This window comes from Rhodamnia argentea, chromosome 9, assembly GCF_020921035.1.
Source record: "Rhodamnia argentea isolate NSW1041297 chromosome 9, ASM2092103v1, whole genome shotgun sequence".
NCBI classification, from domain to species: Eukaryota; Viridiplantae; Streptophyta; class Magnoliopsida; order Myrtales; family Myrtaceae; genus Rhodamnia; species Rhodamnia argentea.
The window spans coordinates 12,605,006-12,620,299 of NC_063158.1; the positions used below are offsets into that span (position 1 = coordinate 12,605,006).

At 40.5% G+C, this 15,294-nt stretch overlaps 1 protein-coding gene, 1 long non-coding RNA gene and 1 pseudogene across 4 annotated transcripts in view; 1 reads left to right on the forward strand and 2 right to left on the reverse strand.

The window, feature by feature from the left end:
• Nucleotides 1-4,057, forward strand: part of LOC125316685 — a 26,939-nt gene extending 22,882 nt beyond the window's left edge. The window contains exon 5 of the long non-coding RNA XR_007199777.1: nt 4,031-4,057. This is a non-coding gene — a long non-coding RNA (uncharacterized LOC125316685). The remainder of the gene's footprint in view (nt 1-4,030) is intronic.
• Nucleotides 1-7,425, reverse strand: part of LOC115727998 (transcription factor bHLH144-like) — a 30,298-nt gene extending 22,873 nt beyond the window's left edge. For 2 of the 3 annotated variants that reach the window (XR_007199775.1, XR_007199776.1), the window contains exons 1-4: nt 7,299-7,425; nt 6,745-6,834; nt 6,204-6,379; nt 4,034-5,138 (exon numbers count right to left, since the gene is read on the reverse strand). Coding sequence is in view for 1 of the 3 variants with exons in the window: in XM_048285618.1 (XP_048141575.1) it covers nt 4,113-4,835 (723 nt within the window). In the remaining 2 variants the exon portion in view is untranslated. Of the gene's footprint in view, nt 1-3,715; nt 5,139-6,203; nt 6,380-6,744; nt 6,835-7,298 lie in introns of those variants that run through there. The other variant, XM_048285618.1, reaches the window with a different exon arrangement.
• Nucleotides 7,426-9,841: 2,416 nt separating this feature from the next.
• Nucleotides 9,842-13,531, reverse strand: LOC125316436 (annotated as a pseudogene).
• Between the last annotated feature and the right edge of the window lie 1,763 nt (nt 13,532-15,294).

Consider the following 15,294-nt stretch of genomic DNA (forward strand, 5'->3'; position numbering starts at 1 on the left):
CAAATGACGGCCAAGGAATGGATCATTGGTGGATCATAAGTGAATCAATGGATTGGAGTTAGATTGTGATTCTTGGGTCGACCTGGTTTTGTGTTTCGTTTTTCTTTGTTTGGGCCCATCTCCCGAAACATTCGACACTATGGCGATTTGAACAAATTTATCTTGGAAAAATTATTCAAAAAGTCATAAATCTATTATGCTTTTATCAGGAAAATTGTCAAAAAAGTTCTAAACCTATTGCACTTTTACCAATTCAGTCTTCAACCTTTTAATGTTGTTAATTCAGTCCCAAACATTTTGCATTTGTGCTAATTCAGTCCTAAATCTTTTTTTTTTACGCCAATTCAATTATAAACCTTTCGCATTTGTGCCAATTCGGTCTATCCGAACAACTTTGACGGGTCGACGTTGGCATGAAAACCGGCCGGAACTTACGAGCGATTTTTAATAATATTTTAATATTTTTTAAATTTTTATTTCTTTATTTCTTTTTTTTTCGTTTGTTCATCTTCAACCTCCAATGTGGATGATCTGCATCGCCGGCCACTAGTGTCTCCAGATTTGGGCGAGCTCGCCCGACCATGGCGTCCACCGTCGCCGGCGAGGTCGAGCTCCCCTAGTGATGGTGCCCGGCCGGTGGCCGGTTGGAAGTTGAAGATGAACTAAAAAACTAAAAATAAAAAATTGAAAAAAAATATTAAAATATTATCAAAAATTATCCCGTCAGTATCAACCGGCATCCACGTCAAGATCGCCCGGTCAAAGTTGGACGGATGAACCGAATTGGCACAAATGCGAAAGGTTTAGGATTAAATTGGCACAAATACAAAAGGTTTATGATTGAATTGGCAAAATTAAAACGTTTAAAACGGAATTAGGAAAAGCGCAATAAGTTTAGGTATAATTATCCCTAATTTTTTCGCATCGTACCTCTCCTAAACTGGTGCTCCTACGACCGCTACCAGAGTCAAAATTAGAAACATTCCATCAATATTTCTTGTTTTTTTTTCTTTAAATTTTTCAATCTATTTCCTAAGAGGAATCACTTGATTAAAACTGTTTCAAAATGGACGATCCCAATCTAAATCTCTTAAGAGCATAATAAGTACTTTGATCTCAATGCATCCCCTATCATATTTTCTAAATCGTTACCATCAAACTTCTAAGCCAGCATATTCCATTTCATCTCGGCCATCAAGCCTAGGAATAGAAGGGCTTCCCACTTACCAATAATTTTAAGAAAATAGTTTTGTCCTTAGGCAGTCAGATATTCTCCATTGTTCGAGCTTTCACCACGTACGTAAGTAAACTTGTTCTTGGCATCCCAGGGTCGATGAACATGGTTTCATGACGGATGTGCCCTAGTGTTCCCTCTCAGATTGTCAAGAGCTGAATCAGTTTCCAAACTTTTGACAAAGAAAAATTGCAGAGATTACAAAACACAAATCAATCCTTTTCGAAATTACAGCTTTTTCGTACCTATCAGACTGTACTACACGCGTCGTGCTTCGAGACTTGCGCTCGACACGTTAGTGGATCCAACGCGGTCAAGAGAGGCTCGCCCCATGCTTTGTGGTTATATTTTCTCTATGCCTATGTTGAACGGGATATATTACCTGATATGACAAATTCTTTTCTTGTGAATTCAATTAACCATATGCATACGATATAATATTTAAATATTAAATTACGTTTTCATCTAACAGTTTAAGCTTTTAGAACAGTTGGGAGTGATCTTACAAAATCTCACATGTTATCAAAGCAGGAGAATCCGAGGTCAAATCTTCCTGCCTCCTCCAATGAAATCTTTACAGAAAGGAACTTTGGAACTTGCTCGTGTATTAGTTGGGAACTGGAAAGGAAAGCTGGTAGTTCTAACATCAGTAGTTTTTGTGCTTTCTGGTTCAAGGGTTCGACTAGTCCATTCGCCGGCCGGGCATTTGCCACTCCCGTCAAGTCTCTTACCAAACCGACAGTGCCGGAGTTGCCCAGTCCGATGTCTTCCCTGTCTTGGCGATGCGTAAGAGCACACGTCTGTCTTTTACAATTTTTCGGGTGATACTGTCCGCAGCAAAAAGAATTCTATGAACCATGAATGTTATCAACAAAAAGGTAAACCGCTTAAGCCATATCTGTCAATGTGGGGAGTCGCCCTTGTGCTTACATATTGGATGACTTCTTCCTGATGAAGCTGAGGGTACCTTTGCAATTAGTTTTTATTAGAAATGGTTTAGGAGTTAAAAAAAGTATTTACAAAAGAAAATTCCGCGCCTTTAGTTTTTGCTAATATCTCTGTTTTCAGTTGTCGATAATTAATCTCGGCTTTATTAAAACTACCCCTACAATATTTTCCGACAAAAAGTGACGAAAATTGCCGACAAGAACGGTAACTTGCATCTTTTCTCAGTTTTGACAACAAATGTGTCTTGAGTAGTCCAAGTCCGACGTCCGTGTCTTTCCTAAGCATAATAAAAAAGGCATAACTCCCCATTGATAATGTCCTTGTGGAGCACCGAAAGTTGTTAATGGAATGTCATCCTTTGCCATCTTGATCTGCCGATGGCCACTTTTACCGTCATTTTCGAGAACCAGGAGGTACCATCTGTTCTGTTAAATGATACTGTTCTGCTGGGAATGAAGTATTCCATCAAGAACCAAATCACCGTTAAGCTTTCTGTGATTCCGGCTTCCGGCTATTCCCATCTTTCCTTTGGAATGGTATCACACCATAAATGCAGGACTTGTGCTTGATTGAATGAGCTTCTTTGCTAGCAACTCATCGATTTGTTTGGCAAATTCTTGAATGTCCTCATAAGCGTGTCATTTGCTGTGCTAGGATTCTTGTCTTTGGATTTGCAAGTTCTATTCTTACCGTCGAAACAGCATGATTTGAAAAATCAATTCGAGTGTTTGTAAGCATGGTGAATATGATCTTTGAAATCGATTTCTAGTGATTATCTCATGACTTGGCTGATCAGTTGCGCAAAACTTTTGGATTAAACATCTTATTCGTTCTCATTCTATTCCTAGATTTTCTATTAGCTCCTTCCCGAAACACGGGGAACAACTAGTATCTATCGGTACTTCCTACATTAATTTCTTCTCTTTCAATGTATCTCACAACTGCTCTTTTCTTCTCCCTCATGAATTGGTTCATTCAATGTTCTATAATTCCTGTTTATGAAAGCATAACCATCTTTTCTAGTTCTGTCCTCGAAATCACGGCTGTCCATGGGTGGCGTGGAAATTCAGAATTAGGCCAGGGATGTTCTCGAAAAAGAAAAACGAAAAACAAGTCCTCAAAGATAACTCGTGCGAAGGCGCTAACAAATCAACAGAGACAAAATTCAACTGGCAAAAGAATAACTTCGAGAAAAGAGGTATGGAAGTTGTATCAGAGTGAAAGTGAGGCCTTGTTTTGTAGTGGGGTTGCTTTCCTCAATCACATACAACAGCAAATGGTCAGAAACAAATTCACATATAGCGAAATTTATGGGCCACTTCATTAACTTGATTATGTAGTAATTAATAGGGAATTGCGCATACGGATCTAGCTTGCTAGGAGCTTAAAATCCACAGCTATAATAGTTGTGAGCAAAACGTACTTGTGAACCCCCAAGTAAAAAGTTTAACTCGTACCAGAAAAACTGGGACTCCCTGTTGTTATAATGCAAGAGATTGTAGAATGGAAGAAGCCAACAGATAATAGCAATAAGCCCAATTTTTAAGATGTACCCTACTGATAAACAAAGACTAATTACAGTACCCCTACTAATGGAAAACAACTTGATAAATGACAGTGAAGCCAGTGAGGCACCAATGACACATACTTTTTATTTTACTGTCTACAAGGCCAAGAGTCGAGACAGCTACAACATAAGAAATCTGCATCTTACACAACACATAAATGGTCATTTCTCAGTCTCTCTTCTCTTCAAAGCAGCTAACTAGGGTTCATAGTCCCAACATCCTAACAACCATTAGCAAATATCTTAACAGCATCTACAAGCTAGCAAATGCATATTATCAGCACAAAGAGAGAGAGAGAGAGAGAAGGGGAGTGCTACCCGTATGTAGCAGCTTAGTCCCAGTGCCATAGCATGGATACCAGCCTAGTCCTTAAAGTCTCCAAGCTTCTCTGCTTCAATCTTCAAAGTCTTGAGGTATCTAACAGCTTCATCAAACAAAGTAACAGTGCTCATCTGATTGCCACCAGGAATGATTCCTCTCAGCGCCTTTACCATCTTCTTCATTTTCTGCTGCTTGGGTTCATTGCTCGAACTGCTTGTACTGCCCGAGGACTTCTGGAGAAGAGAAGAGATGCTAAGTTTCCTAGTCTTCGATCTGTAGCTGGAGCACGAATCGGGGGACGAGCTCCCATAATTGCCATTGGTCCTTGCAGTGCTCACCTCATCCTCGTCATACTCTTCATCTTCCTCCTCTTCCAAGCTCAGCAAAGCATCAATATCATCTGAGTCCTCTTTATCAGAAAAAGAATCCTCCCTTTGTTCGTTGAAAGCACATTTTATCTCATCTTTCTTCTCAACATAGGTCGGATAGCTTTGAAAGCCTGGATTTCCAAATTTTGGGGCAATTGCCGGGTGAAACATGATCCGGCTCTGGTAAGCAGTCTGGTCAAATACAATGAAATTCTTCGGGCACAAAGTAGATGGTTGGAATTGAAGACCATGGACCGGTGGAAGGTGTTCCATGGCCTGTGGTGGTGGCACCGCACAAAATGCATATGCAGTCGAAAAATCCATGTACTCACCACTCATTTGATTAGTCATGGAATATGATTCCTTTTTGGGAGGCAAGGGGTGGTTGCTCTCCATCAGTGTTACAATTTCCAACTAATAATCGTCTGCAGTGAAGACGTAAATCTTCGGCTGTCCGAGTTCGTAACACTGAATTTCAAGTGGCTGAGAAGGCAGCTAAAGTGACGACAGAGTCACAAAACTAAATACTATATAAGGCTATTGTAACGATTATCAGAACCAAATATTTCACTTTCACGGCATTACTCCTGCATATACACAACCAGAGCGCCTCTCTATTCTCCCTAATGTCCCAATTCCCAGAGCTTAACAGGGTGGAGACTACGTAACAGGCTTAAGCAACTGACGGAAGTATTCAGCCTGTTGTATAACATGGAAACAGGGGATTTAGGCTACAATATTTCTTCTTCAAATAAGACAATCAGGTTAAGGCAAACATGCATAGAAAAAGCAGCAAGAACATGTAGCCAGTATATAGACAAAAGGCGCATAATCCAATGAAAGGAAACCAAATAATCAAGTATATATCAAAGAAAAGGCAGTTAGCTTTTATCCCATATTTAACATTTGATGCGCTATTAACATGATAGAGACAACTTGAGGGATTGAAGGAAGGCATATTGGCGATACATGGGCCAATCACAGGCAACTACAACAATTGACATATAGGAAATGCAAAAGGGGATTCCATTTTATCCCTCAACTTTGGGGTGGTCTGAGTTTGCACCCTAAACCAATAACTTCAAAGCCTGGCATTTTCACCCCGTCAACTTTGTAGCGTGAACTTTCTAGTGTGTCATATTTTGCATCGTCGACTTCAATAAATGTGGAATCCCACAAGATAGTCACTTAAAGGATTTATGTTAGTTTACGATGTAAAGTGCAAAAAACCATGCATTTCAGGTTTGTAGAAGCGTCACATAAACTGAAAAGTGCCTAAACTAAAATGTTCATTGAGGTAGATGCAACTTTTAAAAGTTTAGGGTCATACCATTGCCAAACTTTCAGTGAACAAACCAAAGTTCTCCCCAAACAGTACTGAAATGCATGCCCAGAAGATGATTGCAGGAACTGATAAACATTGGACCAACGGTGCACAAGTAGGTCACATATATCATCATAACGAAGCACTAGTGTGGATTTTAAACATTTACAACCGCGCAACTAAGCACAGGAAGCAAAGATGTCATTAATTAACTCAAAATTCTCTTTTTCAAGAATAACATTTCTTTCATTGCAATTTGACGTAAGATACTGAAAAGCAAAGTGGCAGATGTTAGTCCGGAAAAGTAACACCCACTCAGCAGTAACCAAAATGGCTGCATTTGGGCAAGCACATTCGGTAGGTTCAAGGTAAACACAAGGAGAGCAACCTCATAAGAAATTAAGTTCTCGACCAAGCAAACATCAAAATAAGCACTTCACCTGACAAACTTGCATCAATTGGTAATGGGCAATCAATCCAACACTCATTTTAATTTTGCCAACTTCCTTCACTGCTCGATATCTCTTAAAGGTGACTCCAATGTACATTCTCAATTCTCCCACAAAATCCAAATGGCCAAACCGGATGAATGCGTTGCTTTACTTTGAAAAACTACCTGCAAAGGGAAAACCAGGAAGCTAAGCAGAACATAGCCATTCTCTTGCCCACGATGCCAAAAATGTAGTTGAGAAAGAATTTAACAAGAATAAACTTATACTCTTGACAGTTGTCACTAACTGCTCTACTTCATAATGGATAAAACGACCACCTTATCACTCTTGGTGTGAGGTAAAGCATACGGAAATTGAAGACCTCCAGCAACTTAAATTTCACAGACAGAACACCATCACCCGTAGAATGAAGTTCCCCTCAGGAATCCCACACTCCCGCCCCATTCATTATTGTCAACTTCTTGTGAATAAGACAAGTTACACGACAAACTGAAAACAGACTGCAGAACTTGAGAGCAAAAGGACTTACCGACTCGATGAAATTATAGGATAAAAAAGAAGGCAACCAAGCGAACGAAGTTCCTGAACATCCACGGCATGTTGATCCGCTTCTTTCAATCTGATTCGACATCAAGATGATGTGTATAAAAAGAGAAAAGAAAAAAATAATCAAGCAACGAGACCGCAATTGCAATTTCAGAAATAGCCTGGCCAACAACCCATTCAACACCATCTTACCACATATAACTAAAAATTCAAACTTCAGGATACAAAGACACGGGCAAACCCCTAGTTCCTACAGATAGCATCATCTACTCCCAACAATCCTCACGAACGAGCAGGGCGAGATCTAACGCGACAACAGAGCAACAAAGCGCGACGTTCCCCTCGATTCGGTCCCCCGACGAGCTCAAACAAGAGAAGCTCGACTCGAACGATCGGGGAAAGGAACGGGGAAAACCCCCATTTCCCTAAGCTCGAAAGCAATCAAAAGAACGGGCGAAAGAGAAACGACTGCGATGCGGATCGAAATCACAAGCGGAAACGAAACGAAACGGGAATACCGGGGACAAAGGGACGAACCTCACCTCTGATTCTTCTCAGGAAAACGAAGACCTAATTTCGAAGATCGCAGATGCCCGCAGAGAGAGAGAGAGAGAGAGTAAAGTGATGAGATGCGAAGAGAGAGCGAGAGAGAGTAGTGCACACCAGGGAATATATTTGTATTTTTTGTTTTATTTTATTTTTGGTTGGGTTCCAAGTCAAACGCGGGGAATCTGGGCCGTCGGATGGGGGGCATCGGGAATGCTTTTTCCGGGTCCAGCGGATGGTGTTCCGGCCGTCGGATCGAGCACGCGTGAAGTGAAGGTGGGGGAGTCTGTGGGGCCCGCTAGCTTTGACAAAATCTTCCGCATCTTCGATCGAAACTGATAGCAACCCCCCTCCAGGGGGGGAAAAAGTGGAATGCCCTCCCTGCCACTTCTTAAAAATAATATTCTCCATGAAATATAACAGAATTTTTCTAGTAATATTAACATTCGCAAAAATTACATAGAGTTTTAGACGTTATTGTAAAGACATTATACCCGAAAATTTATTATGCAATTACATTTTTTTTTAAATTATACCCGAAAAGAAAGGGATTTTTTTGTAAATTACATATTATAACGACGATAAACGCCTCCTATTTGTTACTTTTTTTTTATAGATATTTCATTTTCGACTCATTTGATTAGGTAAATTCATTATGGTAGTCTATTCAGGTGCATCGGATAAGATTTTGTCGATGGGGAATTAGGGATCGCAAGCGTAGTCTCAAGAGGTCATTTTGAGTAGGAAAATTACGAGCGTAGAGTTTACGGCATGGATATATGCCTAGCAATTATGATATACCATTAATATGAATTTACTGAGAAGTGAAATGAAACTTGCCCCTTGGAATCTTTCTCATGTATGTGTTGTGTTGAAACCTTAAAAAAAAAAATCATTTGGGAATGGTTTACTTAGGCTCCGTTCGTTTTGTGAAAAATATGGTGTTTTTGGAAAATATTTTATGGGAAGTCATCTTTTAGAAAATGATAGCATTTTTTGGTGTTTGGCTGAAATATTAAAATGCACTCGAAAGAAAATTTCCGTTTGTTTGGTAAGAAAAGTATCTTCCATCATTTGATGTTCGCCTTTGTCGTTTGGTCAAAAATTGTTGTCATGAACCCGACCATCCTATCCAAGACGGCCGGCACTAACTTGAAATTTTTTTGTAATTTCTGAAAAAAGCTTATGAATATTTCAATAATACATTATTTTTTCTTTTCTTGCTTTTCTCTTTTATTTCTTCCTAGGCAGGGTGAGGCCGAACCTTGCCGTATCCAACCACTTTGGCGAGAGGAAGAATAAAAAAATAAATAAATAAATAAATCCAAACATAAAAAAAAAAAAAATTTTTTAAAAAGAAAAGGAATGTGAAATTGTGTAGGGAGGAAAGAGAAAGGAAAATGATTTCTCTTTTTTTATGGGAAATGTTTTTCTTGACTAGTTTGTTTTCCATTAACAAAATATTGAAAAATTCGAAAAACGTTTTCCTGGAAGTTATTTTCCACAAGATGAACAGAGCCTTCAATATAACTTTCTTGACGTTTGGAATTGACTTTTTTTTTTCCCAATAAAAAATCGGAATTAAACCAACCACATTTTCATCTTCGAAAAAAGAACTTTAAAATTGATTGTACATAAACAATTTTAATTGTTTTCATAACAAACATTTTAATCTAAGAATCACATAAAATGACTTGGAAATCTCTTATCCATTTCTTTTCTATATTGGTACGCACGACAGCTACCTTTTGCCCTCTTGCCCGTATGATCTGAGTAATTGATTATGAGGGTTTCATTTTTGCAAATTCACTGTCACGGACAATATAATCTACTTTATGTCATGGTTGTATTATAGCCATCATATATTCCAAATATGACATCATTAATTAATCGCAGTGAAATGCCAAAAGAAAAAGATAATGGGCCCAAATATAGAAAAGAAGTAGAATATTAAAAAAAAAAAACGTTGAGGAGTGCAAGATTAGCTCCAGCTGCGCACTCAGAGTGTGTACGGAGTGTTCACCGCACTTCAGAATCGACTAGCTCTGATACCAAGGCTCCGCCTGTTTAACGAAAAAAGAGTGATTCGAAAAATGTTTTTTTCTTAAAGTAATCGCATGTATCGCTAGAAATGATTGATCAATGAAAAATATTTTTCATTACCGATGACAATTCATGTCAAAATATTTGCGTAAACGATATGATCGATTACTTTTTTGGGAAATGCTTTTCGTGTCATTCATTTTTTTCGCGGATCGAACGTAACCTAAGATAAGAATAATGTAAAGAATAGGTTTGTGGAATTTCTGTGTATTTCAAGCCTATGTATAGGCCTTTATAAGATGACTATTTAAGATAACATATATCAATTAATATATGTGGAATTATAGAGATTAGTTCGGTCTTAAGAGAATCCCTTTCAAGTTTGCTTATAATTTCCCAAACTACGGGGAGCAAACACGACGAATTTTGTAAAATGACTGTTTAACATAATATGTCAGTTAACATTATGAACAATTTAAATACGTTCAGTCTCGAGAGAATCCTTTTTAAGTTTATTTATAATTACCCAAACCAAGACAACACGTCAACTAAAAGTTGACCAGAAATGGAAAAGAAAGAATATCACATCCAATCACAATCGAGTGACCGCCAGATGGCAAGATACGATTCGCGCCGGAATTGACTATTTCCAAGCCCTCACGAGCGTTGATCTCGAAATGAACTTTTTGGCTACCTCCAGCACGAACGAGGGCCCTCTTGAACCCAATCACTTGCTTTACGGGGTGCGCCCAAGATCCCACGAGGAGGCTTGGAGTGCACCAGGACGACGTCGCTCCTGTCCACGGTCCCGGTGTTCCTCACCTGGACTTCGAAATCGATGCCCGCCGTCGTGGCAGTCCAAGTCGTCCACGTGTGCCACGGGACATGACAGCCTCTCAGCGCCATGCGCGTAGTATGCGCGTAGTCGAGTTCCCGGCGGTACTCGAGATTCGCTCTCCCGATGTGGACAGACCGCTTCGCGAACGTCAACGAGTAATTGAACGAGATGTAGCTTAGCTCCGTAGCCGAAGGGGTGCACGACGGAGCCCTCGAAGAACTTGTAAGTGCGTCCTTGGTAGCCCAGGGAGTCGACCGGCCTTAGCCGCATCGATGTCATGGGCAACATGTCGACATAGTCAGTCATGTGTGCCATGTTAGTGGTAGCCTTGCACCTAGTAAATAAATCAACATAACTCACCATACCACGATTGCTTATTACAGTAAATAATAGTACGATATATAAAAGTCATTTTTTTAGCTTTTCTGTAAAATTATACACTTTCAAACGTGTGAAAGTTTCATATGTTTTGAATTTAAAATATGTTAAAATATATGCATTGTAAGATTTTGATTTAATGAAAAGTATAATTCGAAATATATCCACTTTGATATGGTAGGGCAATTTCCTATTTACCGGGATTATAGTTGCCAAAGACAACATCGGCGATAGCTTGACCACCTTACTCTCCGGGATATCCAGCCCACAAGATGGCACCGATTTTCGAATTCTCCGTCGCAAACGAGACGTCGACGCAGCCGGCCAACGGAATCACGAGGACGACGGGGCCCTTGGCGACCTCCGCCGCTTGATTGATGAGTTGAGTCTGGAAGCCGGGAAGAAGGAGGTCGGTCCGGTCCAGACTCTTGGCCTCCACCGACAGATTACCGTGGCATCCGCACGCCTGGCGGTTTCCATGGCCCTGGAAGAAGAAGCTCTCGTTCTTGCAAGCGACGTCTCCGCACCCCATCTCGTACTTCACCTGTCCGTAGCTAGCGAAGCCATCGACAGGCGCGGTGAACCGGCACGGGACGCCTGAATTCGAGTCACAACATCACAAAGGGAGATCGAAACCGGGAAGCAAAGTAGCATGGGCAGCTCGGGGTCACACACCGGCGTAGTTCCCGATCATGGCCTCGGTAGCGTTGGCATGGGGGCCGACGACGGCTAGGGTTTTGACCTTGCGGGAGCTGAGCGGGGAGCGTTCCGTTCTCCTTCTTCAAGAGAAAGATTCCTGCCGTCGCCGCTTGAGCGGCCAACTCGATGTTCGCCTTGGAACAAACGTCGACGTTCTTGCCGAGAGATTTGTACTTGGGACTTCCGTCGAAGAAGCCTAGCCTCACGAGCACGATGTAAAGATACTTCAACGACCGCTCGCTCTCCGACCTTCCCTTGCGCCACCGCACCGGCCGTGAAATTAGTGTAGTAATCTCCACAATCCAAGTCCAAACCTGTTATTGTAAAAAGAAAGAAAAAATACATATTCAACAAGGGCAAAAAATCACAAAAAATCCCAAACCATGCTTACTCGTGACACATTTATCTTAACTTTTTATGGGATAAAAAATCCTTAAATTTGTACGTAGGTGACACATTTACTCTTCGTCGAGATTCGGTCAACGAGCACTTTCAAAATTTTGCCTACACGGATGCTCGAAAGCAAATGGTGTTAATGCCCACTCGGCTTAATTGAAATAATAATGATGTTGTTTTGCCCGATTAAAATCATTTGACGGAATTTTAATGGAGGGTAATATGTCAATAAGTTTAAGTTTGGGGTTTTGTATGTCACAAACAAAAATTTTAGGGTAAATGCGTCACATTGAGTTTTGATGTCACAAAAAAAATAATAATAATGTGACACAATGAGCGTAATTTGAGATTTTTTGTGGCTTTTTTTTTCATTTAACGAATAATCGAATGAATTAAGAAATTAAGGGAGATTAGCCAAAACTGGCCTGCTTTAATTGTTCTTGCCACGGCGTCCTCATTTGAGTCGTTATGGAATTTGTGATTGTCCACCATCACTTCGATTGAGTCGCAGTCGGACACTATATACCTGAAAATAAATTTTTAAAAAAAATTAACAAAATAAATCTCTATAAACAAAAATAAAAAAGAAATTAGAAAATGGGTCGAGGCGTTTTCTTATAAATATAATAATAATATTATTATATACCCATGAAGATCCCACTCTTCTCTAATCTTATCCTTTAAGATTAGGAATTGCATCGTAAGAGCAAATGACGCTGCTAACGTCGCCGTTTTTGACGCACATCTCGAAAGGCCTAAGAAATGTCTCCATTGGATCTTGCTCGTGCACCTTCAAGGACAAGCAACCGACGTAAGTTTCTCTCTTTCTTTTTTTTTTTTTTTTTTTTTTTTGCTTCTCTATGAACGAAAAACGGGCAGCTTCGCCCTTACCAAAAAAAAAAAAACGGGCAGCTTCACGATCGCCCGATGTGAACCCTAGAATGAGAAAGAGGGACTGGACATTTTTTTTTTGAAGGATTGCCGTCCCGTCAAAATGGGCGATCGACCCTGTTCCAGTTGTCGACGTCGTAAACTGCGTAGTGCTTGCAACTTGAGGAGACCTTGAGAGGCCTTTGGTTCGGGTCGGCGGCGTCCGCCTCGGCTCCCTCGACGTCTTGCAAGCCGTGGACGTAGTTCACGGCGTACATCCCGACCACGAACGGGTCCTCCCCGGGGGGGTCTCCAGAGCTCGTCCCCAGCTAGGGTCTCTTACCACGTTAATGTTGGGGCTCCAAAACGTCAGCCCGGCTCTTCCTAGGTTGTACATTGCTCTCGCTTCGGTCGAAACGGCCTGCGTTAAGCACGCATAGCGTCGTTTTTAGCCTCTAATTCTGTGATTGTTACGTGCATTTTGAGTGCAGGGGTTTCGCTCACCTGGCCAATACTTTTCCATACAGAGTCGTTGAAGGAGGCGGCCATGAGGATTACAGTGGGGAAACTCGTCGCGCCGGGGACGACGTCATCGAAGAAGGTCCCGAAGCCCACTTTTGAGACGCCGTAGTGTGCTTCGGACCACCACTGGTACTTGGGAAGCCCTAGCCTAAGGACGCCATAGGCGTGGTTGCCAAGCTGCCGTGCCTTCTAGTCGAGATTCATCCGCTTCGCAAGATCTGTCGCTCTTGCCTCGTAGGGCCCCGAGGCATTGCAGAACGAGAAGGCCGAGTTTCGCATAGCGCGAGGCATCGCACACTTAAGTGTAGTTAGCAGCACTCGAAGAAGAAGGCGACAGCGCCGACACCGACGCCGACGCCGACGCGGACAAATGGTCAACCCTAAATTTAGGAGGCTTGGCTTTTGTAACTGTTCTTGCGGCCGTACAGGCCGAGAAAAGAGCGAGAAAGATGAGGGTGATTGTGGCGAAATGAGGCATTTCTGAGATTTCTGATGGAAGAGTAGCTTGGAGATTGGACTTGACTAATGGAGAGCTCAATTGGAGATGAACCTAATTAGAACAGATAAGATATGTGCAGAAGAGAAATGGGTTTGTGTAATTTCTCAAAATACAAGGCATCTATAGGTTTAAACATGGGTAGATAATGTACATTATCCGCCACGATCAATTAGATGAATTACAAAATAACGTAACTCGAAATACGTATAATCAAACGAGATGGCTAGAATATCCTAATTGTCTCCGACGAAGATTAATCGGGGTCTAGACAAGTTCGATGAGTTTAGCAGCTCGTCATGATCAAAGTTGGCTAGATTTTGCCAAAAAAGAAGAGTGAATCAATGGAGATAAGATCACATTCTCACGTACATGGAAGAACGTTGTGTTTATCCCTTTTGTACCCTGCTGAGAGCTAGGTGAGTCATGATGAGAGGATCTAGTTATAAGTATAACCAACAATACGTGTGATTTATCAAACACATTACTTAAGTTTGTTGACTATAATAGTTTTGATTTTGTGTTTTAAGTTCGGTCTTGGAAGATTCTACAAATCGTGTCGTCCCGTGCATGCAATGTGATGACCAGGAGATTCATGAAATGGTGGATTTCCTGATGTGATTGTAGTGTTTTTTGTTGGCGATGAGGTAATCTTGGGAGGCTAATCTTGCTTAATTTGTTCCGTTTAGTTCATTGCCGATGCATTTGGGGGTGTTTTGTTCGTTGTGTCTAGACCCAAAACCAGTAGACCTAATGACTGTCGATTTTGAGGGATCCGCGGTCGGGATAAAATTTAAAATAGGATAAGACTTAAATGATATTATACGCAATGTGCTTTTTGCATTTAACATTTGCAAAAACCTATGTTTTTCCAGAATTGAAATGTGGTTAGTTAACATGGTCAAAATTAGTAAAGATGTTCACAATGATGTTTTGCTCTCTATCGTTAAGTTTGAGCTACTAATTTTACCCCCAAGGTAAGTTGGTTCTCAATTTAGGGTTTGAAGAAGAAGTGAATTTGTCCCCCCCAATTCTTTTAATTTGGGGAAATATGTGCTATGCGATGTCATTTAAAGCGATTAAAGCTGACTCACTTTGCCGGCAGACCACGTCGGATTTTCTAGCATCTTAAATGGGTGATAACACTTAAGTGATCATTTTTCTAATAATGTGGCATTGAAATGATCTCGAAAAGTTTTGGCACTAAAGTAAGCGTCCGAAAATTATGGCAATCTTAGTGTGATTTTCCAAACTACAACTATATTGTAAATCCAGCAATTAAAATAGAATCTTGCGTACAAGTCATTAGATAACTTCAACTGTTAATTATAGTTACGATGTTCTTTTGCAATATCAATATCTTCGAAAAAAACATGTATTTGCCATGGCAACATCTCGATGTTAATGTTATCGAATTACTAGAAAAACTTCTCGAGTCTCGTTTATGATTCACATAAAATCTAACTAAGAGTTGAGAAAAATAATTTGGAAGGAAAAACAAAAAACCTATCTATAATTTGAAAGAAAGTAATTAATTTTGCAAGAAGAAATAAAACAATCTTAGCAAAACGTTGTACGGTTACTTTTAATTAATTAATCACTTGCTGTTTTTTTTTTTTTTTAACGAAGCAACTCAGGTAATGAAATAAAATTTGCTAAAGGTAAATTATAAGTCTATCCATTTCTTCTATTGTCGCTCTCTCATAGAGAGGCTCACTCCGCCGCTTTCGAGGCTCCCCCCCCGT